General features: G+C 33.3%; 2 protein-coding genes and 1 long non-coding RNA gene across 3 annotated transcripts; 1 reads left to right on the top strand and 2 right to left on the bottom strand.

Annotated features, from left to right (window-relative positions):
* Nucleotides 1-697: 697 nt before the first annotated feature.
* On the bottom strand, nucleotides 698-3,182 carry LOC105793722 (probable glycosyltransferase At5g25310). Its single transcript, XM_012622567.2, is given in 3 exon segments — nucleotides 698-1,202; nucleotides 1,273-1,840; nucleotides 2,837-3,182. Coding segments are annotated over 3 exon segments (1,419 nt in total).
* Nucleotides 3,183-6,480: 3,298 nt separating this feature from the next.
* LOC128042894 (uncharacterized) lies at nucleotides 6,481-9,219 on the bottom strand. Its single transcript, XR_008198420.1, has 3 exons — nucleotides 9,101-9,219; nucleotides 8,565-8,631; nucleotides 6,481-6,680 (listed from the first exon to the last, which is right to left on the bottom strand). It is a non-coding gene; the product is annotated as an uncharacterized LOC128042894 (long non-coding RNA).
* A 5,823-nt stretch (nucleotides 9,220-15,042) lies between these two features.
* Nucleotides 15,043-19,125, top strand: LOC105792622 (5'-adenylylsulfate reductase-like 5). The gene is made up of 4 exons (XM_012621283.2): nucleotides 15,043-15,566; nucleotides 17,420-17,601; nucleotides 18,105-18,229; nucleotides 18,372-19,125. Exons 1-4 carry the CDS (start codon nucleotides 15,372-15,374, stop codon nucleotides 18,806-18,808), a joined length of 939 nt encoding a protein of 312 aa, XP_012476737.1. The 5' UTR covers nucleotides 15,043-15,371; the 3' UTR covers nucleotides 18,809-19,125.
* Nucleotides 19,126-25,291: the final 6,166 nt, after the last annotated feature.

The following is a 25,291-nucleotide window of genomic DNA, read 5'->3' as shown; positions in this document are numbered from 1 at the left end:
GTGGTATGAACAGAAAATGCCATAGAGCGTGACTTTAATAGTTCAGTGATTTAAATGAAAATTTTTAATAATTCAGTGATTATTTTGAAACATTTTAAAATTTAGTAATCAAAATATAAATTTATTAATAATTTAACATAAATTTTGAGAAGATAATCAAATTATGAGAGCAAATAAAACCTACTTAAAATTATTTTAGTTATTTTTAGGTTTAATCCTAAATGTAAATTCTCTTTAAATTGAAAACTAATTTTTAATTTAATTAGGTAAATTATATCAGTAGTCACTCAATTATTAGTAAAAATAAATATTGGTTACTTAATTATGAAAAATTACAAAATGATCACTAGTAGTTAGTTAGTAACAAAAAGACAAAATTGAATAGTTAAATGATCAAAAAGGAAATTTACTAATAGTTGAGTAACTTCTATTGTAATTTACCCAAAACAAAATTAAGAAATTATAGCTTGAATTAGATCAGGTCTGTCATCTGTGTCGGGTTTTCTTGTGCCAGCGTGCCGTGTCGGTTCAACAGTTGAATTTATTATTAAAAAAATATTCATGGAGTTGAATGAAACCATCATAGTTTATCTTCACCATCCGAAATAATCCAATCCCAATATTACAATCGGATACCGAAATCATAAAAAAATGGGTAAAAACAATAAAATATTTGCAGAAAAGCGGATAAGAATCTTCATATAAATTCCCTGGAAGCACTTAATCAAACCCTGACTGAACTTTTTCTGAGCCACAATTCATACATGGTCATATAAAAGGCATCATAATCAACTGCTGGAACATTCCATTCGAAATGTTTCCTCACTTTCATCACATTGCTTTGTAGCCATGAAAGCTCTTCAAAGCTTATCCCTTGTAGTATTTTTCTCAACACTGGCACATCCATGTAATGCACTACAACCGAGAAGCTTTTCCAATTGAGTATATCAGTGAAAGGGAGATCATGATGGTTAGCAAGTATCACCGGGACGCACCCGTAGTGCAATGCGTCGGTCACTCTCGCCGTGTTTATTTCGAACCCTTTGACGTGTAGACAGAACTTGCTACGGAGTTGTTCTTTGCCGTCATTGGTCTCGAGTCCACCGAAATGTGCGAATATTTCGGTGTCGTTGACCCAGTGCTTAAATAGAGCTGCTCTTACAGGGGAATTCACTCGCCCTGCAAAGAAAGCTAGTCGGTTCCTGTAAATCCAAAATAGCATCTGTTACATCCCCAAGTACTACCGGAATTGAAAAGTTCGAAAAGGTTCACCTTTTGGATGAAACAAGTGTTCCGGGGTCATGCTTTTTAACCCAAATTTGAGGCAATGAGACATCTTTGTGAGGGAAATAGCCCGTCACAAAATACGTCGACGTACAAACGAGTTGAATGGAGTTTTCTTTAGCTTCGACGGTTTTATCCATCGCGATCTCGCTGATCGAATGGCACGCGGTGTAGAAATGATCGGCTCCGCCGGTTCGGTTCCAAAAAGGGTACTTATGACTGATGTTGAAGATGTAATCTTTGACGAAATCTTGGAGTTTTTCGGGGCCGATTCTCGGATCGTGGCGCAGATGAAGAATGGAAAAAGGCATGTAGAAAAGATGAGCTTCATTGGGATCTTTGGTGATGAAATGGCTGTTGAAAAGAGCTTTTTTGAAGTAAAGTTCACTGGTATAGGGACCTTCAGGATTATAATCCTCAGGCAATAGCACATTTGCAAAGGGATCATCAGGTTTATGGGGATAAACAAATATCTTAAAGCTCTTATTCATTTCCTTGTAATCTTCAAGAAATACATCTATATCATGATAGATCTCTGTGTTATTCAGAGTGTTTCCTGACAAAAAAAAAAAAACCCAAACAGGTTAGCTCCCATTGGATTTGATTAAAATCTAACGTTGAGTCGGATTGAAATCTTAAATGAGTATCAAACTGCTTTCTACTCGAATCAAATAGCTTTGATTAAGATTTTTACATACTTTATACCGAAATCTTAGTAAAGTGGCAGAATTTTACATTAAGTTTTAAGTCTAATTAAAATTTTTAAAAGTTTGAGAGGTTTAATTAAAATTTTTAAATTTTACGGTTTAAAGAGTTTAATTATAATTTTAAAACTTTGAGAAATTTAATGAAAGTTTTCAAAAATTTTAAAAGGTTTAATTAAAATTTTTAAAACTTTTGCAAAATTAACTAAAATTTCCATAAATTTTGATGGGTCTAAAAAAATTCCAATTTTGTTATAAAATCTTACTTCTACTTGTAATCTTCAAATCTTTGTTGGAGGAAAACGATTTAAATACGTTTAAATTTATTCTCTTTTTGTTGCAATAACAATAGTATCAATTGAATTAAAATTGATAGAAAAATTTCAAAATTATTATCAATAAATGTTTAATACATAGTAAAAAGGTAAATAGAGGTTTGACCCTTGATTAAATAGAAAATTTATTTTATAGTCCCTCCTTAAAATTAAAAAAATTAACTTTTAAAATTTTAATTAAATAAAAATCATATTTTAACCCTTTTGAAATATTTATAATTTAATTTAAAGCATTTTTAATATAAGATTTTTAATTTTGTGACTCAAATTTTATAACATATTATCCTCACTTCTCTAAACAAAACTTGTTCACTCTTAGTTTTTGTATACTTCTATGCTCAAAACACAGATATCGAAAACAAAAACAAAGATATTCAAAAGTTGAACTCCATATATGTATTGACCTGATAGTTAGGGTGTTTATCGCCCTAGTGTAACCTGAGTTTAAGTCACACTAATCACTAGTGTTGCTGTTAGAATTTTGCCTTCTTCTTATTGTACATACAAACATACCAGTAAAGCCAAAGAGATCTCCAAGGGACCATTGATTCTGCTTCGCATAACTTGAAGTTCTGGGCAGATCAAAGAACAAATCTTCAGCTGTATTGTCGATCGAAAACTGAATCGTCTCATAATCAGTCGAACCCGGGATTAGCAGATCAAATAAAGAATAATTCGTCGCAGGTTCTAAGAAAGGGCTGGATTGGGGATCGGTGGAGAGCTTTGAAGTGGTGTAAATGTAAATGAAAATGAGAAGAAAACTAGTGATGGCTAAGCTTATGGGCAAGAAGAAGAAAAACAGTTTGAAAGTTGGGGGATATTGTTGCTTTGAGGCATTGTAAACTGAAGATTTCCCCATGGCTTTAACGAAGGTAATTTGGGTTTAGACAAAAATGTTTGCTCATTTGAACAGCAAAAAATGAAGCAGATGAATGATTGTTTGCATGCTTTTTATAGTTTTATCTCATGGTTCAGGCTGTATGATTATATATCCCAAGTGTAAAATAATATATTGGTTAAAATGGGCTGTTAGTCCCTGTATTTGTATAGACTTTGAGATTTGGTTAAAATGTTAAGACTCTTAATTTTTTAATTTAAAAATTTTAATCTGATCATTATCGCCGTTGATAGTTTCTGTCAAAATCTATCAATTTAACATTTTATTTTCTGTCACGTCATATTATTACAGTTTAGTCAAAATTTTAAGTTGACAAATTTTAACAAAAAATACTTATGATTTAAATGACTGGACTAAACTTATTATATTGAAAAATAGAAAGACTTTATTTGTAACTTTTTAAGTATAAGGACTAAATCTCAATTTTGTCAAATTAAAGAGATTAATAACATATTTTAACTTAAGAGATATTGAAAATTGCTATGGTAATCGTCAAAATCGAGCTTGGAGTACCTTAAATTATCAAGTGAATCGAATTTGAGTGTCTTAATCCTCACTTTAAGTAACTCACATGTTTTTCTTTTTTCAATTTTTAATTAGAATTTAAAAAATTAAATTTGAACTCATACTCAAATATCGAATTTAAAGTCAAGCTTTTATAAATAAAAATGGATTGAGCTCTACTGAAGCTTTTAACCTTGAATTTCAAGTCAAGCTTGAACTCGTATATTTTATCACTTGGACCTGGCTCACTTATTTATACTTACGAATATCAATATTTAACACGAGAATTTTTTAAAAAAGAAAATTGACCAAGGGTAAAGGGGAGAGTTGTTCAAATTTGAACCCAAGTCATTCATCATTACACCGATGGTTAGTCGAGTAAAGAATAAAAAAAAGGTTATTAATGGTTGAAAAGAATGAAAAGAAAATCAAATAAAAAAACGTTGATGTACCATTCAAAGAAATATCTATCTATCTATCTATGAAGGAGGCTTATTTCCAAAACATGTGCTTGCATGTGTACTTTTCTGCAATTTTCAAACCACAAATTTAAGGAAATCATTGCTTTTTGAAATTAAATATTAAGATTTTGACCACTTTTGCATGATTTTCTCTGCAAAACTATATGAAGTTGCAAGTGAAAGAAATGTCAACATCTTGGGGGTAAGGAAATGAAAAACTTAAAAAACTTTTCAAATATATGGCCAAACCTTCAAAAAATATTAAAAATAATTGTTTGTATATGACACACAATATATATGATAAACTACGTAGATCGTAATGTTGGAGGTTAAAAGCGGTTCATATGAAATGTCAAGAGGAGTGTGTAAAATTCGGGTAAAATTGAAAAAATTCGGTTAACCGACCAAATTCGGTTAATCGGTCGGTTAACCGAATTTTTTCGGTCGGGAGTCGGTTAATTATTTTTTAATTTTTCGGTTAACGGTTAATTCAGTTTAACTGAATTTTTTCGGTTTAATAGAAAAAAATTAATAAATAAAATTATAATATATAAATAAGCCGACTATTCACCTAAACCCAATCCAAACCCAAGTATTCAACCCAATTCAATTACCCAACCCAACCCAATCATAAAAATTACAAATAATTTAATAAATAAAAATAAAATTCTAAAACTAAAACTAAAACTAAAGTCTAAAAGTCTAAAAATAATTTAATTATGTAGTGATTCAATTCGTTAATTCGAATTCGTTAATTCGGGTAATCCGTTAATTCGGTAATTCGGTTAATTTTTAACCAAAAATAAAAAATATATAATTTTCGGTTAATTCGGTTAACCGACCGAATTAACCGAAAAAATTTCGGTTCGGTTAATTTTTTTTGAAAAAATTTCGGTTTGATTAACGGTTAAAAATTTTGAAAGGTTAGTTAATTCGATTAATGTTATTTCGGGTCGGTTAACCGAATGAACACCTTTAGTTGCTAGTGGTGATTTAGGAGTATTAGGAGAGTTATGATAGTGTTTGTGTGAAGTATGACTAGTGAAGTGTAAGTTCAGAATTTTCTTGTTGATGGAATGAGTTTATATAATGGAGGAGCTTGGTATAAGCTCCTTTGGACAAGTTTCCCATTGTTTAAAGATGGCACTAAGGCTATGGAGTCTTGGTAGTATGATTGAGTAGGTTGAAAGTTTGGAATATTTTTTTTACAGTTTATTCCACAACACATTTGCGAATTTGATAAAAATTTTATTATTATAAATACTACAATCGCTTTACTTAAAAAATAACTTTTTATAATACAATAAATCTAAACCGAAATTTTTAACACATAATCAAATATAAATATTTTTAAAAAGTGTTGAAATAACCTAAACCAAAATAAAATAGTTATACTGTTGAAGCAAATGAGAGATTTTAGAATTATGTTTTTGTTTGAATTAATTACAAGAAATTGGAATTTTGGTCATGGTTTTATATTCTTTCTTGAAAGTGAAAGGTTTAATTTTCCAATTTAAAGACATACATTGAAAGAAAACTTGGAACCTAATCATGATTTTTATGAATATATATTAATAATTGATGTTATGAGTTAAATGCATCAATTTGATGAATAAAATATAAAATTAATTAATAATTTATAAGTTAAATATTAGTAATATGATATCAATATTTACACCTTTCATATTTTATATATTTTGAAAAGGTTACTCATTTAAAATTTTATTTAAAAATTAATCATGTACCTTTTAAATATAATTTTGTGTTCACTTTTTTTCTATGGAACCCTAACAGTTTGCTTTTAAATATAAATATTATAAAATTTTATATGATATAAATATATCAGTTGATATAAAAAAACTAAATATAAATTTGTAATTTTTTTAATATTTATTTTTAAATTAGTACATTTTTTTTAGTGAATTACAAGTGGAGGGCAAAGCACTAACAACAATGCGACTAGAACTCAGGCCATACCTGTGGCAGTGAATACCCAGGCCACCAGACGGGTTCAAATTGGTGCATTTTGTAACACCCCTTACCCGTATCCAATACCGGAACAGGGTACGAGGCGTTACCGAAATTAAAATTTCTTGAACATATAAAACCGGGCTATAAAATTTCGTTAACATGTATCACACTATAATTGGACATCCGAATATCCAATTTTACATTCACATTCCCATGCAAATCGTCATTCATGAAATCATTTGTAAACCACCTCCACAACATTCAATTATGCAATTACCACATACATGAATAACCATATCATAGGCGTATTGGCCATCTCCAAATAGCCTTAATCAAAAAGAACATTTATTAAATAAAGGTCAACATTTTAGGCCATAAGAAATCTGACATATATGACAAAACGACCAAACCTACTATACATGCCGTAACCCAAAAATTTATGTATCTAGATATACCAAGTGTTCTAATTGATAGTGTGAGCAAATCTCCGACGTCCACCGATTCCCGAGCTAACTTGGCGATACTATAAGGCAAAGGAAAAGAGAGGGGAAGTAAGCATAAATGCTTAGTAAGTTCATATGAAAATAATAAGAAATTATTAAACTTGTGTGGACAAATCCTGCAATAATTTCTTATGATGATATAATCATTATATCACATGCTTACACTTTATTACTAATATTCACATTAATCATCTACTTGAGTCATGTTACTAAATTATTTATTTCTCGAGCTACTGAGAACTCCAAATGAAGAACCGTAAATTTTCCTCAAACTAGACTCACATAATTTCTTACTATAGAAATTTCATAATTTTTGGTCTAGCCAATTAATACAGTTTATTCATTAAATTTACCCCTGTTTCATTTGTCCAACAGCTTCGACACTTCTTTACAACGAATCGATTTTATCCTCGTACAAAATTCATATGATGTTCTCGTTTATTTCACTTGAAAATAGACATAATAAGGATTTCAAACATATAAATTATACTCCATATTTATTTTTTTACAATTTTTACTGATTTTTCAAAGTTGGAACAGGGATTCCTAAACTCATTCGACCTTGTCTCACTAAAATTCAAATACCTCATAATTCAAACTTCTTTTGCTTACTCTGTTTCTTTTATGGAAAAATAGACCCATTAATCTTTAATTTCATATCTCACCCAAACTTTAATTCAATTTCCACCATTTTGGTGATTTTTCAAAGTTATACTAATCTGCTGCCCACAAGCTGTTTTAAGGTCACTCATTCATTAATTCTTGGTGTTCACTTTCATTTATATACACTTACACCAAAGCATATTATATCTTGGCACACAACAATCAAGTGATCATAAACACATCTTACTCGTTTGCATCCTTATCAATAATGCATCATAATCTGAGCACATTATTTATGAATCTCATATACATACCTGTGCCTAGTCATAATACTCACATATCCTACTCTTACTAATCTTGAGCATACTCCTTGAATTTCCCGTTGAACTACTTGTAATATTAGAGATGTTCGAGATATCTCGTACACCTGGTAGGACGCCAATGTCATATCCCAGATATGGTCTTACATGGGATCACATCTCGGTGCCGATGCCATGTCCCAGACATGGTCTTACACTGGCACTCAAAACTAATCTCGAGCCGATGCCATGTCCCAGACATGGTCTTACACTGACTCTCATCTCGAGCCGATGCCATGTCCCAGACATGGTCTTACACTGACTCTCATCTCGAGCCGATGCCATGTCCCAGACATGGTCTTACACTGACTCTCATATCGAGCCGATGCCATGTCCCAGACATGGTCTTACACTGACTCTCATATTGAGCCGATGCCATGTCCCAGACATGGTCTTACACTGGCACACTCACTGCCATGGTCCAACCATGGTCTTTTCTGTCAATTCATTACGAGTTGTAGTACGAATGTACTTGACCCTGCATTTCTCACGATTGATCCTTCAATCTAATCTCGTACTTGCATAAAGTCATGATTAGATAACAAATTTATATAAAATAATACATCATCTCAATTCAAATTTAATAATCGATCACTATAAACTAACTATACGAACTTACACATTCTCGTAACATTATCGAATACTCAATGTTTCATACACTAATTGCCATCGTATGGCTGAAGCTATCATAATCTCGCACACTAAGTGCCTTACATAGCCAAAGCTATCTCGGTCTCGCACACTAAGTGTCATAAATAGCCGAAGCTATTCCAAATCGCACACTAAGTGCCATAAATAGCCGAAGCTATCTCGAATTTCATATTAAGTGCTAAACATAGCCGATTTATCGTTAAACGTGACTGTATTCTCGTGTATACAATTTATGCAATAACAAAGCATTAAAAACATAATTGTAACAATGATTAACGCGTACGAACTTACCTCAACGCGAGTCGATTATTTTGATTGACATTTCCCCGTATTTGGTCCAAATCTTGATTTCTTTGATCTAAAATGTCACATTTCACTTAATTATCACTCACATTACTCATTTTAATACAAAAATCATACTACGGAAAATTTACAATTTTACCCCTAAACTTTCTCATAATTACAATTTTACCCCTAGGCTCGTAATATGATTTTTATTCAATTTCCATAAAATTCAAGGTCAGCCAAACCTTTTTCTCTTCTAAAGCAACCTCAAATTCTTATTATTTACAACTTTTAGGAGCATTTACAACTTTTACTAATTAACCCGTTTTAACCATTTTCAACGAAAATCACTTAGTAAAAATCGTTCTCCTAACCTCGTGCACCCTTATTCTATCATTAAACATCAAAATGCACAAATATCTAGCATGGGTCAATTTTTAAACTTCATTTTTCGTGCAAATAAATAGTAAAAATAGAAAGGTTAAGCTTCTAGGATCTCAAAAATACGAAGAACATTAAAAACGGGGCTCAAATGCACTTACAATTGAACTTTGAAAAAGCTTGAAACCCTAGCCATGGCTTGCTGAAAGTTTCGGCAGCATGGAGAAAGAATGAGCAGATTTTTGGGTTTCAATTTTGTCTTTTATGCCTTAAAACACCCAAATGACAAAAATGCCCTTTTTACTATACCTTCAATTTTTACCCTTCCATGACTAGTTTTGTCCATAACAAAATATGATGGTCTATTTGTCATTTCAAGACCTCTAATTTAAACCCCCATTTAAAACAAGTACTTATGTTCTAGAACTCATATTTTGCAATTAATACAATTGGATCCCAATAATAAAATTGGGCACTTTATCAATAAAATTTCTTAACAAAATTTGCACACCATCACCCAAACATATCATAGACTCTAAAATAATTATAAATTAAATATTTCTACTTCGAGTTTTTGGTCTTGAAACTACTGTTCCGACTAGGCCCTATTTTGGGCTGTTACACATTTTACTTGACAATTAGAAACTGGACTTTACTATGGGTTGGGCAGATGTAAAATTTTAGGCTTGACCCAAAAAATGAGTTTAAAATCTTGTCAAAGTCCGATCCAGATAAAAAATGCTAAACTTGAGCCCGGATGGCCCGTCCGTATTATTTTTTATATAAAAACAAACTGAAAAAAATATAATAGAACAAATACACTAAAATATTAAAATAACTATTCTCAACAAATTGATAATATATTAAAAATTATATTTAAATAAAACTATGATAATTGCAACTTAGTAACCAAAGTCTCAAAAATAGTAACAAAATTAACAATAAAATAAGAGTTACACTATATCCAAATAATAACAATAAAATAGTAACAATATAATAACAAAACAACAGTAGATAAAAAAAATTTTAGGCAAATTTGGGCCAAGTCTAAGCCAAAAAATTTTACCCAAAATTTTTTTGTCCAAACTTATTTTTTGAGCCTATACTTTTGCTTGAACCTTTTCACTTTTCCGATAAACCTTCAAGCCTGGCTGAATGGCCCGACGTATGATTTAAAATAAAATTTTACTCATAATTCTGATTTAATTTTAGAAAAAAACATTACTTTTAGGTAGCAGTTATATTATAAAAAATATATAATTTTATGTTATTTGCATTCAAGAGTAAATATTAGATATGAAAATTTGTGCCTGTTTTTTTTTTAATTTCTCTTTTATTTCAAAGATGGGACCATATATTTTTATTTTAATATTTATATGAGATAAATACCAAACATAAATATTTAAAAATTATTATGAATAAAGATTAGATTATAACACATTTACATTGTAAATGCGAATACTTAGGTAAAATTTATATTTATAAAAAATTTAAATTTTAAAATGATTAAGTTAAAAGAATATTTTAAATTCAAATATTATTATAATAATATTTTATTTAAAAATATAAAAAATTACACCTTAATATTTGTTACTTTGTAAAAGTAAAATTATTATAATAAAAGAAAATAGAAAAGCTTTTAAACCCGAAGAAAACAAATCAACCCTCTTTTGTAAATTCAAGATTCGAAATATCAACTTGATTAACTATTTTTAAATTCAGGTATCAGTTAAATCAAAAAAAAAAAAGTAATTATGTACAAGTTATCAAGTTGAGAGTTTAAAATAGGGCAATTTATACAAAAAAGCCCTTTTTTTTAAAAAAAGTACCGAAATGGGCCCATTATTTAATTATTTACCGGAATGGTTCATTTTCAAGCAAATCGCGTCCACGTCAGCGCGATGTCAGGGGACGCGCCAACAAGTCGCGGCCACGTCAGCGCGCTTTACTGACGTGGCCACGATTTCATGCCACGTAGTGTGTTCCGGGGGATGCGATTTTATCGTTTTTCCCACGTTAGGTTTTTTTGGCTTTTAGGGTTTAGGGTTCAGGCTTTTTAGGGTTTTTAGGTCCTGGAAGAAATAATTTTGAGTTGACGTTTGTGATCAAATAGTATAAAATCACTTCTAGCAGGATGCTATTTGAGAAGAATTTATGAAATCGCGCCCTCGTGGACGCGCTTTTGCTACAGTAGGTCATGGAAGAAATATTTTTTTTTGACGTTTCTGAGCAAATAGTATAAAATCGCTTCTAGCAGGATGCTATTTGAGAAGAATTTGTGAAATCGCGCCCTCGTGGACGCGCTTTTGCTACAGTAGGTCATGGAAGAAATAATTTTTTTGACGTTTCTGAGCAAATAGTATAAAATCGCTTCTAGCAGGATGCTATTTGAGAAGAATTTGTGAAATCGCGCCCTCGTGGACGCGTTTTTGCTACAATAGCATGTTTGGGCTGAGGCTATAAATTAGGCAGAAAATGTTCTCAGAATGCATAAGTCACAACAGAAATAATTTAGAGAGGCTAAGAAGGTTAGAGTTTCAAATATGAGTGAACATATTAGTGTTGTTATTTACTACGATGGTGAGGTTTGCCACACCGGGAATGGTGTTGTTTTTTTGTCGGAGAATACGGTGCGACTGGTTTTTAACCAGAACATAGATTTGACAGAACTTCGTAAAAGAATTAGGCGTAAAATTTTGAACGACGCCAATGAAAGTTTCGTCTATCACGATCGATTTTGTTCTTCATTAATCCGGTGACATATGACTCGTTCGACATAAAAGGTGCTCGTAGCTTGGAGGCAATGGTGCAGACTCATCTTGCTAGTGGAGCACCTTATATTGAGTTATATGTACAATTTACATCGCCAAATGATGTACTTGCGACTGGTGTTCGAGATGTATACACGACCCCTAGCTGTCACTCGGTTAGCGGGTTACAAAATACGGAACAGCCCATGTTTGGTAGCGGTGTTGAATGCACATCCCCTGCAAGACACTCTGTCGATGGATGGGACATGTACGTCGGTGGCTCGATGTTTGATGCTGGAAATACGTACTGGGGAACAACATCAAGTTCTAGTGGATGACAATCTACATCCAATTGGGGACGTTATCAAAAGCCCAGAAGAAGGGATGATGTACTCCCTACGATGTCAACCGGTGAGGTGACCTCGTACGCTGCCATAGAACTTGGAAAAGGATACATATAAGGGTTAGGAAACGCACCTGGAATCATCTGAAAAGGCGGTTGCGTGGGTATCACCGGTTGAACTGCTGCGTCGGGTGACTGTGTCGGTGCTCTCGTTGGGCCTGGTGATTGCATAGCCGCTGATGATGAGCCGGGTGAATGTCTAGGCCTCGTTGAGGGGCTGCCTTCGACGTCTTGTCGTCTTGGATTTAGAGGCCCGCACCTTTTCCTTTCGACACGTATTTGCCGCTGCCTCTCCTCTAGCGTCAGTAAATACGGCTTGCCATGGATCCTAAACCATGGCATGTATTCTGGAACGCACGCTAACTTCAGAACGATGATTGGTTCCTGAGTAGGTATATATTCATACCGATCTTCCCACATTTCCATGTAATCGAACCAGTATCTCGGCCAATTCGTATTCAATTGCCGAAAGTCGACTTTGTGTTGATCGTCAAACACCTCAGGATCCACGGGAATCAGTTGTCTACATCCAAACTGCCGTAGCACTCTGTCTGACTAGTGCGACTCCACGGTTGCGTAGTTGATCAACACGACTTTCACGTGCCAAGCTTGTGGATTTTGTAAGAACTCTTCCGGAATTACAGCCCGAATTGCCGGATCCTCGTATGGTGTCCATTGAAACTATATGAACATGATAGAAATATTAGTTATATACATAATTACTTGTATGGAAATATCTATTTTATTTAATACTTACTTGTGCTTCCGACCGTTGGTCCAATAGAAGCCGTATATCTTCAAGAGAGGTAGGTAATCGAGCATGACTTGCCGGATGGTTCCACCTAATTAAATAAATTTTTAGCATACTTTTATTTTTAAAAATCTACATAATAATTGTAAAATCTAATATAAAATTTACCTCGTTATGAGTGGGAATATATATGGGTGGTCCATTCGAGGACGTAGAAATGGAAAGCGAAACCGTGCCCATGACTGCAGTAGTGACAGGCAACCTCTGATTTTTACTCTCCTCGGTCTCGTCGCCTTGCGCATCTCCCCATATAACGTTGCCAAGACGGCAGACCCCCAACTCAATTCACCGACTGCTCTAAAATCAACGAGTTTCAGCAGCCATCTTAGATGTACGCGGCTCCGTGACGTGTCAGACATCAGATAACCTCCAATTAATTGAAGAATGTATGCCCGAGCATATCGGATTCTTTCAATTTCGGTTGAATCTTCATCCGGATCAAGAAATGTGTCACGTAACCAGTCAATCTCGATCTTACCTCCCTCCATTTTCTCCGGAATAGCGCCCAAAAGCTCGTAGTACACCGCCCCCCAATCGCTAGATTAGCGCACCGATGACTCGGCACGCCCACCAAGCAATCCCAATTGTAGACTGACATCTTCTAGAGTGATAGTGCACTCTCCACATGGAAGATGGAATGTGTGCGTCTCGGGTCTCCACCTCTCGATTAACGCACTGATTAGTTTCGGGTCCACCTTGTATCCCCGGCCTACCGTCGCCACATGCCAAAAACCCGCTTCCCGCAGGTAGTTCTCTACCAACGGTGATGGAGGACCATGCATATTCCAGATATTGCATTCCAATACCCGATCTACAGACTTTTATAACAAATAATAAATTAATAATTATCTAAAAATGCATAAATAAAAAATTCTTAAATAATATTTAAAAATTAATTTTAATACTTACCATTTTCAATTGTTCCATCGATATGTGATGCTTATCAAGACGAGTCAATTCTCCTACCATTCTTTGAAATCGTACAAATTTTTACGGTTTAAAAATTTTAAAATTTTTTAAAATTATTTAAAAAAGGAGTTAAGAGAAATTTAAGAGGAACTTGAGAGAAAATTGAAATTAAATATGGATTTAAGAGAATTTTGGAAGGAAATTGAGAGGAAATTGAGAGGAAATTTGAGAGAGGATTAGTTTGTGAAAAAAAGGGGTGGGGGTATTTATAGTTTTTTTGAGATTAGAGGGGCAACGGTCAAATTTTGACCGTTAAAGACTGTTCATCTTGGCGTCCCCGACATCGCTATTGGCGTGGACGCGATTTTCCGAAAAATAGACCATTCCGGTAAAAAATTAAATAATAGGCCCATTTCGATAATTTTTTTAAAAAATGGCTTTTTTGTGTAAATTGTCCATTAAAATATACATTTCTCTATTTAATATAAAAAAGCAATATTTTAATTATTTTTCAAAACAATAAAATAAACTTTTTCAACCCAACTAAAATGAATTAAATAAATAATAATCCAGTCCATCACATAAAATATTTTTCTTAGTTGGATAGATCGAAAAATTAAGTGCAAAAAAAGAAGAAGACAAAATTAAGTGTTAAATTCTATTTATAAACCTGTTTAGTATATTATTTAAAATTAAATATGAAATATAATTAAAATATTTGTTAAAATAATATAATCTTAATAAAATAAAATAAAAACAAAGAAACATATTGGGTATTAAGTGATAAATACGTTCTTATTCATTTCCATATATATTTTTAAGAAAAATTTGTCTAGCTAAAAATATTAAGAAGGCCTTATACTTAGGAGTGAAATGTATTTCGACTCTTTTATTAAAAAAAGAAGATAGATTAACCTTAATGTATCTCGAAATGTACAAATTAATTCATTTCAAAATGTATAATAACTAATTCATATATTTTTCAATAAAGAGACCAAAATCTAATTCACCCTTAAATACCGAGGCTTCCTTAATATTTTGACAGTTATCAATGGTGTTTAAAAATAAATTACTAAAAATATTAATTATTATTATTTCTACAGTTTAACAAAACAGGAAATATTCTACACTTTTTTCCTTAATATTTGTTTACCTAAGCAAAACCTCTGTAGTAGTCTTTACACCCACCACCAACCCATCCACCATCATCATATTCGTCATCACTCATCAATTTTAATCATAAATAATCTTTAATTTTATCTGCTCCAAATTCATAATCCCCAAAGTCCAAATTTTAAACCTTCTTTTTTCTTTTTCATTTAATAAAATTAACAGCCAACCAAGCTTGGCCAAAGATTAGATTTTTTTTCTTTTTACCCACTACGAAAAAAATAGCACACAGCTACCACCTTCCCTGCCTTTCTCCCAAAATTTATATTAATTTTCTTTTAATTTTTACTTTTTTTTCTGGATATCAATTTTCCCATTTTCTTCTGCTTCATCTTCTTGTTATTGTGAATTTTCTGTTCTTTTTTTTTCTCTCTTTTTTAATTTTATAAATGAAATTCAAAATGGGTTTTTCTTCATCATCATCATCGTCATCTTCCTCTCTTCTTCTGTTCTTCTATATAACAGTCTTTTGTTCAATACGCTGTGTTTTGGGTTCTTCTATTTGCTCCCATGAAGCTGATGTGTTCATTAAAAATATTCACTTTCAATGCTCTCCTTCGATCTCTCCAATTCCCCCTCTCAAGGTATTTTTTTTAGCTTGATTTAGTTGATTTTTTTTGTTTATATATATATATATATATATTTATTGATTTGTGAATTGGTTTAGAAAAATGGGTTCTTGGCATTAATTTTAATTTTTCATTGGGTGATTGTTTTTATTTCTTTATTTTAAAATTTGATTCTAGTTATTTATGATTTGGCCTAATTCTGCTAAAAGAAGAGAAATTTGTATGAGAACTTGGATTTTCAGCCTGAATTATTAGGGTGTCATTCTGGAATTTTTCATAGCTGTAAAATTTTGAAGCATCAGAAGAAAGGTTTATGGTTGACTTTTTAATGGTTGGAGGGTATTGGGTTTTAATGGTATTATTTAATATGTAAAAATCAAATAAAGCAGAGAAAATAGAAAGAAAGCTGCAAATTTTATGAAAATTTCATTATATAATCTAATCTTGTTTGAAGACTTTGAATATATTTAGTATCTTCTAGAAGATTTGAATTGAATATATTTAGTTGAAACCAATAGTACCTAGTAATTTCATGGCTATTAGCCAAGTTAGTTGGATCAGTTATGTGTCTGATACGGGTATATTCATTTTCATTTTCTATATTTTTATTTGGAGGGTCCTTAAAGATCATATTCATATATCCATGTACCTATATGTGTCTAATAAGAGTACTTCAAGCAAAACAAAGAGTCATAGCAACGTAGGCTTTTTGGGCTATGTTGTACGATTAAGACACTGCTTAAGTCTTACGCTCTAGGATTTAAGCTTTACGCAATTCATTAGCGGTATGAGGTGGATTAGTGAAATGTATTTTTATCTGTATTGCAAAGCTTTGATTGGAGATATTAAACATCGAATGTGTTCGTAGGCGATTCTCATATCGGTTGGTGTAAGAATCATAAGAATCCTTAGGTTAGGCTTCTTTGTTCTCCAAATACTGGTTTGAAAGGGAGATTTATTGATGTCCATAGGCTCATATTGTATATATCCACGTTTTTCCTCTCTCCGAACATTTCTTCTTTCAAGAGTACTTTTCTAGGATGGTATAGGAGCATGTATTATCCATGAGAACATTGCCTCGGCAAGCATGTATCTTATCCAAGTACCTTATGCTAAACCTTTGTATGTGATACAACCAGTGTTTAATCATTTGAGTAATGCATGCTCCAATTTTTAGCATTATGTTTCTTTTGGTGTGACCGAAGTATCCTCCATGTCCGTTTTACAGTCCATGAAGACTAATCCTTTCGGAGTTCGTGGCTAGCCCTCCCCACAATGTCATCTTCAGAATTGGAACTTGAGTTCTCTCCCTGAGAGTATAGCGTGTCTTACCATTTCACCCTACACTTGTTGGTCATAAGCTTGTCTACCATGTGATGCTATAGTTAGTTAAATTCTCTGCACTATTGAAAGTATGGAAAACTTTCCAGTTAGCTATTTCAAAAATTAGTATTGTTTAAAACCGTAATTTACTCCCTAAACTTCCATTGGTTTGCAAAAATAAGTTGTGCATTTTCAAATGGGGCTGATTTTATGAGACAAAGATGTTCTCAACTTTGATGTGGCTAGAAACTCAAAAGTCGAATGAGGGATAGGATATATCTCCCTCTTCATTCCATACCCATTACTTCCTTTCTTCAAGGGCATTGTTTACTTTCTACTTATCCGTTTAGGGTTCATGCGGTTTCCTTGCCAAGTCTCTTCTAATCATCACATTTATGTTAGTAAAAAATTTCCATCTTTCCCATAATTTAGCTTAGATAATTGTTCCATCTGATTGTAAGATATGTTTCGAGGATTACGAATTTTGCATGACTTGCAATATCTCATGGACAAACATTCTGATAACATCTTATGTCTGTTTGCAGGTTAATGGAGACTTCCTTGACAGACAATTGACCTCCAAACAGCAAAATGGTTATACTTCTGTGCTCTTTTACGCTTCGTGGTGCCCGTTTTCACATGGTTTGTGTCCGAAATTTGACATTCTCAGTTCCATGTTTCCTCAAATAGAGCATCTGGCAGTTGAGCAGTCTTCAACTTCACCAAGGTGTGTGGCTACTTTATCCGGCTTTCATCGTTAGTGTTTGTTCATGAATTATTGAATTGTTTTTCTTTTTTTATTTATTTTTTCTCGACTAAAATAACTGTTTCACGTTAATGGGGGCATGTTTTTGGATAAATGCTATAAGGAGAACAAAAAATTAGGTGTTAGAATTGTGCTGCTTTTTGTGTTTGACACAGCATTGAACATGCTACAAATTGGTCTCCTTTATGTTTGAATCCTTAAGATCAAGTCAGTTTTACAGTGTTGGTTTGGTGCATCATGATCAAATTTACTCGAAAGCTTCTTTTAAAAATTATGTGTTTGCACATATTCAATTGTATTACCAGTTTACAAATCAATGTTACTCGGACTCGGGTGTGAGTGTTAGATATGGTTTGTGATTTATACATGATAGACAGTTGTTCCAATAAATTGTTATTTTGCTACCTCTAGAAATCTAATGACAACTTCCTTAACTAATATCTCTGATTCGTGTTGCATCACAGTATATTATCGAGGTACGGAATCCATAGCTTGCCTTCAATTTTAATTGTGAACCGGACATCAAGGGTACGATATAATGGACCAAAAGATCTTCTCTCGATTGTACAATTTTATGAGAAAACAACAGGTATTTACTCTCCGATGCCAAAGATCTAAACTCTTCCACTTTTTCCTTTTAAAAGCATAATGGAGTTTTAGCTCGAAAAGGAACCTGCGTTTGCGAGTTGAACATTATCACATTTTTCTTAACATTAGTGCCTGGATTTCAGGATTTGAACCTGTTCAATTCGTTGCTCAAAAGGAATCCGATGTATCTGGTGACCACAATAAATACATGATAAAGTCGTGGAAGGAATCGTCTCCGATGGAGATAGTAAAACAGGAGCCCTACTTAGTATTTGCTTTGTTGTTTCTTTGTCTAAGAGGAATTTTACTTGTATTTCCGAAAGTATTGTCTCGTCTCAAGGCTGTTTGGGTTTCATATGCTCCGCAATTTAACTTGGAAATATTCGGTGAGACGAGTCAATTGTTTGTGCGAGCCCTTCACATGGTCGATGTTCGGAGGGTTTGGACCAAACTGAGGCTATGCAAGACCCAGAATTTTCAGCAAGGTGCGAAGAGTGCCCGTGTTTGGGCTTCTTCGCTAGCATCCGTCTCTTTGGGAGAATCTTCTTCAGCTAGATCATCCTTTTCAGCATCATCCTAGGTCAGAGCTTTATGGAACTAAGCTCAATCGTAGAAAAAGAACATACTAATCAGGTAGTGTATTACAAACCATGACAATGCTTTCGGATACGTAATCTGCTCTCTCTTCTGTGTTAAAATTTCTATTGCTAGTCCTGATATACTAAAAGTTGTTGACCTTGTTCGAGTCCAGGTTTTCATGTTTTTTCATGGAGGAAATTGACTAGAATGTAAAATTGAGAACAGCGTTTTATTTTTGCCCCTTTTTGTGTATATTACTTTGTTTTTTGGAGGAACATCATCACTTTCATACATCAATGGAATGTAAGCTTTACTTAACTGTTCTTTCTTGCAAGTGTTGTCTGAATGTCATTTTAATTTCTACGTATCTGAATTTAAATATGATCTGAATCTGTAATATCTGAATTCGTAAAAAGTAAATTATATATCTGCAGATATTCAAATATGTGCTAAAACAAACTCAAAAAGGAAAGCTCTTAAACAACAGACAAAAGGTTTAAGCATTAACCCCTAAAACTGCACCTTGCCCACGTACTCCCTCCCTCTGTTCTTATCGGCATGTTTCGGAATCCCCCACCCATAGGATTTAAGTATCTCGACACCTCTCTCGATGTCTCCCACCTCTGACTTAAGCATTTCAATGCCTTCTCGCAAGTCTCTCACCTCTAACTTCAGCATTTCATTACCTTTCTTTTCGCCTCTCACGTTTGAGAACTCGTTTACTTTCTCTTATTTCTTAGAATCACTGCCATGCCGGCTCATAGGAATTCGAAAAACCATTTTGGTTATTGCTTGTAGGCTTGTACTGGTCATTACCGACAGAGGAAGCGCCGGGGTTATTCGATGGGTGAAGTTTTGGTTTTGATGCAGTTTTCATATCATGTCGAGAACGTTTCTCTTATTTCTTAGAAGGATTGAAGGATGACCAAAATGTTTGATGGAATACTAGCTGATAGGAATTTGAAGTTGCGAAATTCGAAAAATCATCTTATTGTAGACCTACACTGATTTCCAATAGAGGATGTGCTGGGGTTATTCCATGGGCGAGCTTTTGGCTTTAGTGCAATTTTTATATCATATCGAGAATATTCCTCTGGTTTCTTAGAATTATTGAAGGATGATCACAATGTTTGCTGGAATTGCGGTTGATAGAAATTTGAAACTGCCAAATTCGAAAAACCATTTTAGTTATTATTTAGAGACCTGTAATGATGATTGAAATTCAAAAAAACTAGTTTGAATATATCATTATGTGTTGCCACATATTTCTAGCGTAGATTATCATATTATTGACTTTTTAAAAAATTAATATTAAAAAAATTGAACCCTATAGTACTCTCTTTCCATCACCATTGACAACAATCACCTCTACTGCTACTCTCCCCAAGTCCATACACCTACAATCACCATCCCTCGACACCTACAGCTTCCACACTCCACTCCATCGTCGTTTCATTACATCCGCCTAGCAAGCACCACCTTAGCTAATTATCTACCATCAAGTCTCTTTCTTGGCATACTCAATCAAAAATAATGCTTTTGAATTGGATCGATGATTGAATTAGTCAAATTATTGGTTCAATCTCAATTTGATTGGTTTAAATATAAAATCTAAAAATTCAAAAAGAAAACATTAAATGAACTTTATCGTATTCTAATAGTAATAAATAAGCCACTTTATCACTCTTAAAGAAAAGGAAAAATTCTGAATCATAATAGCAAATAATATTAGGAATAAATATCAAAATTATACAAAAACTTTAATGTGCGTTATATATATGAATTTTAATATGGTGCAATTATACATATGAAATTCTAATTGTGATTCAAATATATACTTGAAATTTTAATTTTGATTTAAACATGCACATTTAAAGAAATAAATACATTAATTTATTTACATTGAATAAATATAATTATTTATATATATAATATATAATAAAAAATGATGTTACATTAATAATTGTGTTAATAATTTACAAGAATTGGATCAAATTAAAATTTCATGTATAAAATTGCATAAATCAAAATTCATGTATACAATTGCACATTAAACCATAGTTTATGTATAATTTTGGGATTTATCCCATAATATTTGTAAAAAATAGATCGCCAATAATGGCTAAGAATCGGAAAGAGAAAAAGAACACACACATAATTTTATGTGAAAACCCTTTTAGGAAAAAAATCACGGGTAGGAGAAAAGATAATTCAATATGTTGAATTCGAATGATACAAGAGGAGAGACGACTACGTCTATTTATAGATTTCTAAAACCATATTCTAATCAAAGTCAAATAAAAGTAATATAGTAAAGTTAAAACACATTATTTTGATCAATATCAAATAAAGGAAGTAAACTTCTATACGAATGCCACTTGTAAATCTCCTATCTTGCCACTTATATCTTATTTTCACAAGAATTTGAGTCACACAATTCTAACAATATTAATAACAAATTTTCTATTTGTAGTAAACACTTTACACAATGGATAGAAAATTAAAGTGGTTCAGTTGGAGAGCAAATCTCCAGCGCATCAATTATGTTCTCAACGGTTTTTACATGCCAAGCCAAATGTAAATAAACATTGGTTCACTGATTCCCTTATATTTAACTAATATTAAGTTGTCAGCAACCTCTTTTTCAATGGCCAGACCATTCTGTTGTAAGCATAAGAGTTTAGGTTCGATCCCAAGCAACCCCATTTCCCTCTCCTAATTATTAAAACTAATATTAAATTGTAATTTATTTGTGACCATGTTTGACATTTTAAATTTAAGCCTCACCTTATTTCTAAAATTTAATGTGCCAAACATATTATCACATGTATAATATTACTCACAGGCTTTGATTAGGGGACAAGGTCTCTCAGATTAGATGAATGTTTCATTTATGACTGGATGGAACGATTTAGTCCCCTTGCAGAGTGGTTGTCCCCCACTATATTTTCTAATGAATGCCAACTATTATTCAAAAAATAAATTTATTAATTAAGATTAAAATTTTGAAATTAAAAAATATAATGCCTATAAATAATTTATTTGAAGAATATAAATTAAATCAATAATATTACACTTAATAATAAAAATTAATAAAATAAATTTAATTATTACGATCCATCAAAACGAAAATTGATGAATTTAAAATACATGTAATAAATCTATGCAAGAAGTTGGTTTCCTAAATTTAAATATTTAAGTTGCAATAAAACAAAACTAACAGACAACGTTTTTACCACTTCATTGCGACGAGGGCCTTTAACATGGCTTGGGAGCTAGCCTAAGTCAAAATATAAAAAATATATATATATATTAAAGCCTGAACCGCACCTTGCGCTGCCCATAAAGCTTACAACTTTCATCACTCCCTTCCTCCTTTCTTCTCATTTGGCTTCGGCATTTCAACGCCTTTCTTTAAGTTTCTCACGTTAGACCAAAGCATGTCAATGTTTTTCTGTAAATCTCTCGTATTTGAATTAACCATTTCAACACATTTCTTTAACACATTCACCATCTCTTCTTCCTTAGAATCACCAACCCCAGAGCCGCTTCCTGCCTTTGCAATAGGACCTGGCCCTGCAAATTCATGTGGAAACTGGAAACCATAGGCTCTCCAACAGCATCCCTGAGGACCCACGTTAGTACTGCCAATGAATGATCCACATGAAGGGCAATTTAACCATCTGTGCACTAAATTGTAATGATGGTGGTAAACACTGCAGGGTGGCCAAAATGTTTGATGCCATGTTGGCTGATAGGAACTCGAAGATGTGAAATTTGAATAACCATTTTTGTTATTGTTTCTAGGCTCATACAGTCTACCGGCAGAGCCAACAATGGTATTGGTGCTATTCAATGGGTGAGGAGTCGGGTTTGGTGCAGTTTTAGTATCATATTGAGAACTTTTTGTTTGGTCTGCACAGGCACAAGTGGTGTTCGATGGGTGAGAAGTCGACTTTAGTGCAGTTTCCGTTTCAGATTGAGAACTTTTTGTTTGGTCTGCATTGGCGCTGGCGGTATTCGACAGGGGAGGAGTCGACTTTGCTGCAGGTTTTGTACCATATTGAGAACTTTTTGTTTGGTCTGCATTGGCGCTGGTGGTATTCGACGGGCGAGGAGTCGGCTTTGGTGCAGGTTTTGTATCATACTGAGAACTTTTTGTTCGGTCAGCATTGGCGCTGGTGGTATTAAACGGGCGAGGAGTCTGCTTTGGTGCAGGTTTTGTATCATATTGAGAACTTTTCGATAGGCCTGCATTGGTACTGGCGGTATTCGATGGGTGAGGAGTCTTTGATGCAGTTTTCATATCATACAGGGAACGTTTCGTTTGGTCTGCAAGTACTGCATTTGCTTCTCCAATCAGCTTGAAAGCAGCCTCGGAACCGGCGAATTTATTCTTGTCTGGATGAAGCAACAGCGCGAGCTTTCGATACTGTTTCTTGATGGAACTCATGTTGGCTGATCGGTCGAGCTGAAGAATCCCGTACCAATCCATTTCCGACCCATTGAATTTCAGTTTTGCACAATGGTGAACATTACATACCGTCAACAATTGCGCTATGTTTTCGAGCTTAGGGAACAGCTTCTGGGCCTTCAGTACAAGCCTCTTGGCACCCTCAAAATCATCGTTTTTCATCTTGTGTTCGGCAATTCCCCTTGCTCTAATAGCTTCCTCTTTGTTGCACTCCATGGTGGATACGATTCCAAAGATTTAAGAAAATTACCCAGAAACCAAGAATCCAAACTTCAAATCCTCCAACATGATTCCAAATATATATACAATTTACCCAAATCACAAGTAATATTCAATCAAGTTCGAACCGCGTATCAAACAATAAATTTCAAGTCAAACTTAGAGCACGAACTTATCACTATTCATTCATGAGCTCAAGCTTATAGGCCCATTACATATATCCACATAAGTATAAATTTTGCTAGGTAATGAGAAAATGTTAGGCAAAAGAGACAAGTGAAGCAGCAAAACCAATTCCAGACTTTAACAAGCACTCATTTATTATCACTAGAAAAATGAAAAATGAAAACAAAAGAGCTAGCAGATATGATTGATTCTTAAAAACTTGAATATAATTTCAAACAGGCACCCTAAAGTTATTTTCTCATGAACCAAACATACCCCAAGAAAAACCATAACTCCATTTACCAAAAAAAAGAAATCCCCATTCACCGCAGATACGCAAAAGCCAAACAATATAAACAAAGAGAGAATGTTTTTTTTTTTTTTTAAAGAGAAGGCTCTTAACATCAAAATAACATATAGATAAAGAAAACCCAGAATGAGAAATGGAAAGCGTGTTCTTCAAGTATTTAGGAGCTTGGAGTACGTACACACTACACCGTAAGCTAGTGGCGATTCAGATTCATAAATTGATTTTACTTCGATTTTATTTTAATAATGATTATTATGGATTCGACGCTGGGCTTAATTTTTTTTATTTTTAGGCTTATTCGGGTTTAATTGAATTTTTATAATCGAGTTTTTATAGTGATTAATATTAGAGTGGTTTAATTTTTTTATGGTAAGTTAATTTGTAAAAGGATTTAGTATTTGTTAATTCTACAACAAGAAATAATAAAAAAATAACTAGAAAAATATCATTGTTAAGGTTATCTTTTGCTGTAATAGTCTTTCTCTTATGCCTCGTTGGAATAATCAGGGTCTTCGGTCCCTAAAGGCCTCGAAATGGCCACAAAGAAAGTAAAAAATAAATCCCTTAATGGTCCTTAATCAGAGGATGTGGTAATAGAAGATGACCTCTCAAAGGTTTCATAGCGAGACAAACTTATAGGGAATGTGGAGGATAGGGGTTAAAGGATGAAGTGGTTGTGGAGTCAGAACTTGAAGTTGGGAGGATGACTACACGATTAGTATCGAAGGCAAGTATCCTGAGATTACTTTTTCCAAGTGGATTCATGAATGGATTGATAGGAAGTATGGTTAAGACAGTTGTAATGCATCTCTTTGAAAAAAAAATATTGGCTACAAAGCTTTGGTAGGTCGTCTACAGTCTTTATGACGTTTAACTGGGAGATTCCAAGTGGTTGACTCTGATATCAAAAGGACTATGATAATGCTCTGATAGGAGGGCTATGGATGATTTATGGACATTATCTTGTGGTACAACCATGGAGCCGAGATTTCACAACAAGTGAAAATTATCCTTCAAAGATGGTGGTTTGGATAAGGTTTCCTCGACTCTCATATTGATACTATGCTAAAGATTTGTTGAGAGTCATCTCCAAAGTGCTCGGAAAGATTTTAAAAGTTGATTATAACACGACAGAAGCACGACAGAAGCAAAGAGGGGTTGCTTTGCTCTCTTGGCAGTGGTGGTTGATCTGAAAAAACCTTTAATTTCTTGTGTTGGTATTGATGGTCATGTTCAATATCTGAAGTACGAGGGGTTGTCTGTCATCTGTTGTTACGAGTGTAGTTGTTATGGGCACACTAAGGAGAGTTGTTCGA

This window comes from Gossypium raimondii, chromosome 8 (assembly GCF_025698545.1).
Source record: "Gossypium raimondii isolate GPD5lz chromosome 8, ASM2569854v1, whole genome shotgun sequence".
Lineage (NCBI taxonomy): Eukaryota > Viridiplantae > Streptophyta > Magnoliopsida > Malvales > Malvaceae > Gossypium > Gossypium raimondii.
The sequence above is the reverse complement of the archived record's forward strand: the minus strand, read 5'-3'. Positions and strand labels throughout refer to the sequence as shown.

Excerpts from the sequence above, each read along its gene's own strand:
- LOC105792622 (XM_012621283.2), top strand. The coding sequence starts at position 15,372 with ATGAAATTCAAAATGGGTTTTTCTTCATCATCATCATCGTCATCTTCC. Across the intron at positions 15,567-17,419 it reads CTCCAATTCCCCCTCTCAAG|GTTAATGGAGACTTCCTTGA; the intron begins GTATTTTTTTTA and ends GTCTGTTTGCAG. Across the intron at positions 17,602-18,104 it reads CAGTCTTCAACTTCACCAAG|TATATTATCGAGGTACGGAA; the intron begins GTGTGTGGCTAC and ends GTTGCATCACAG.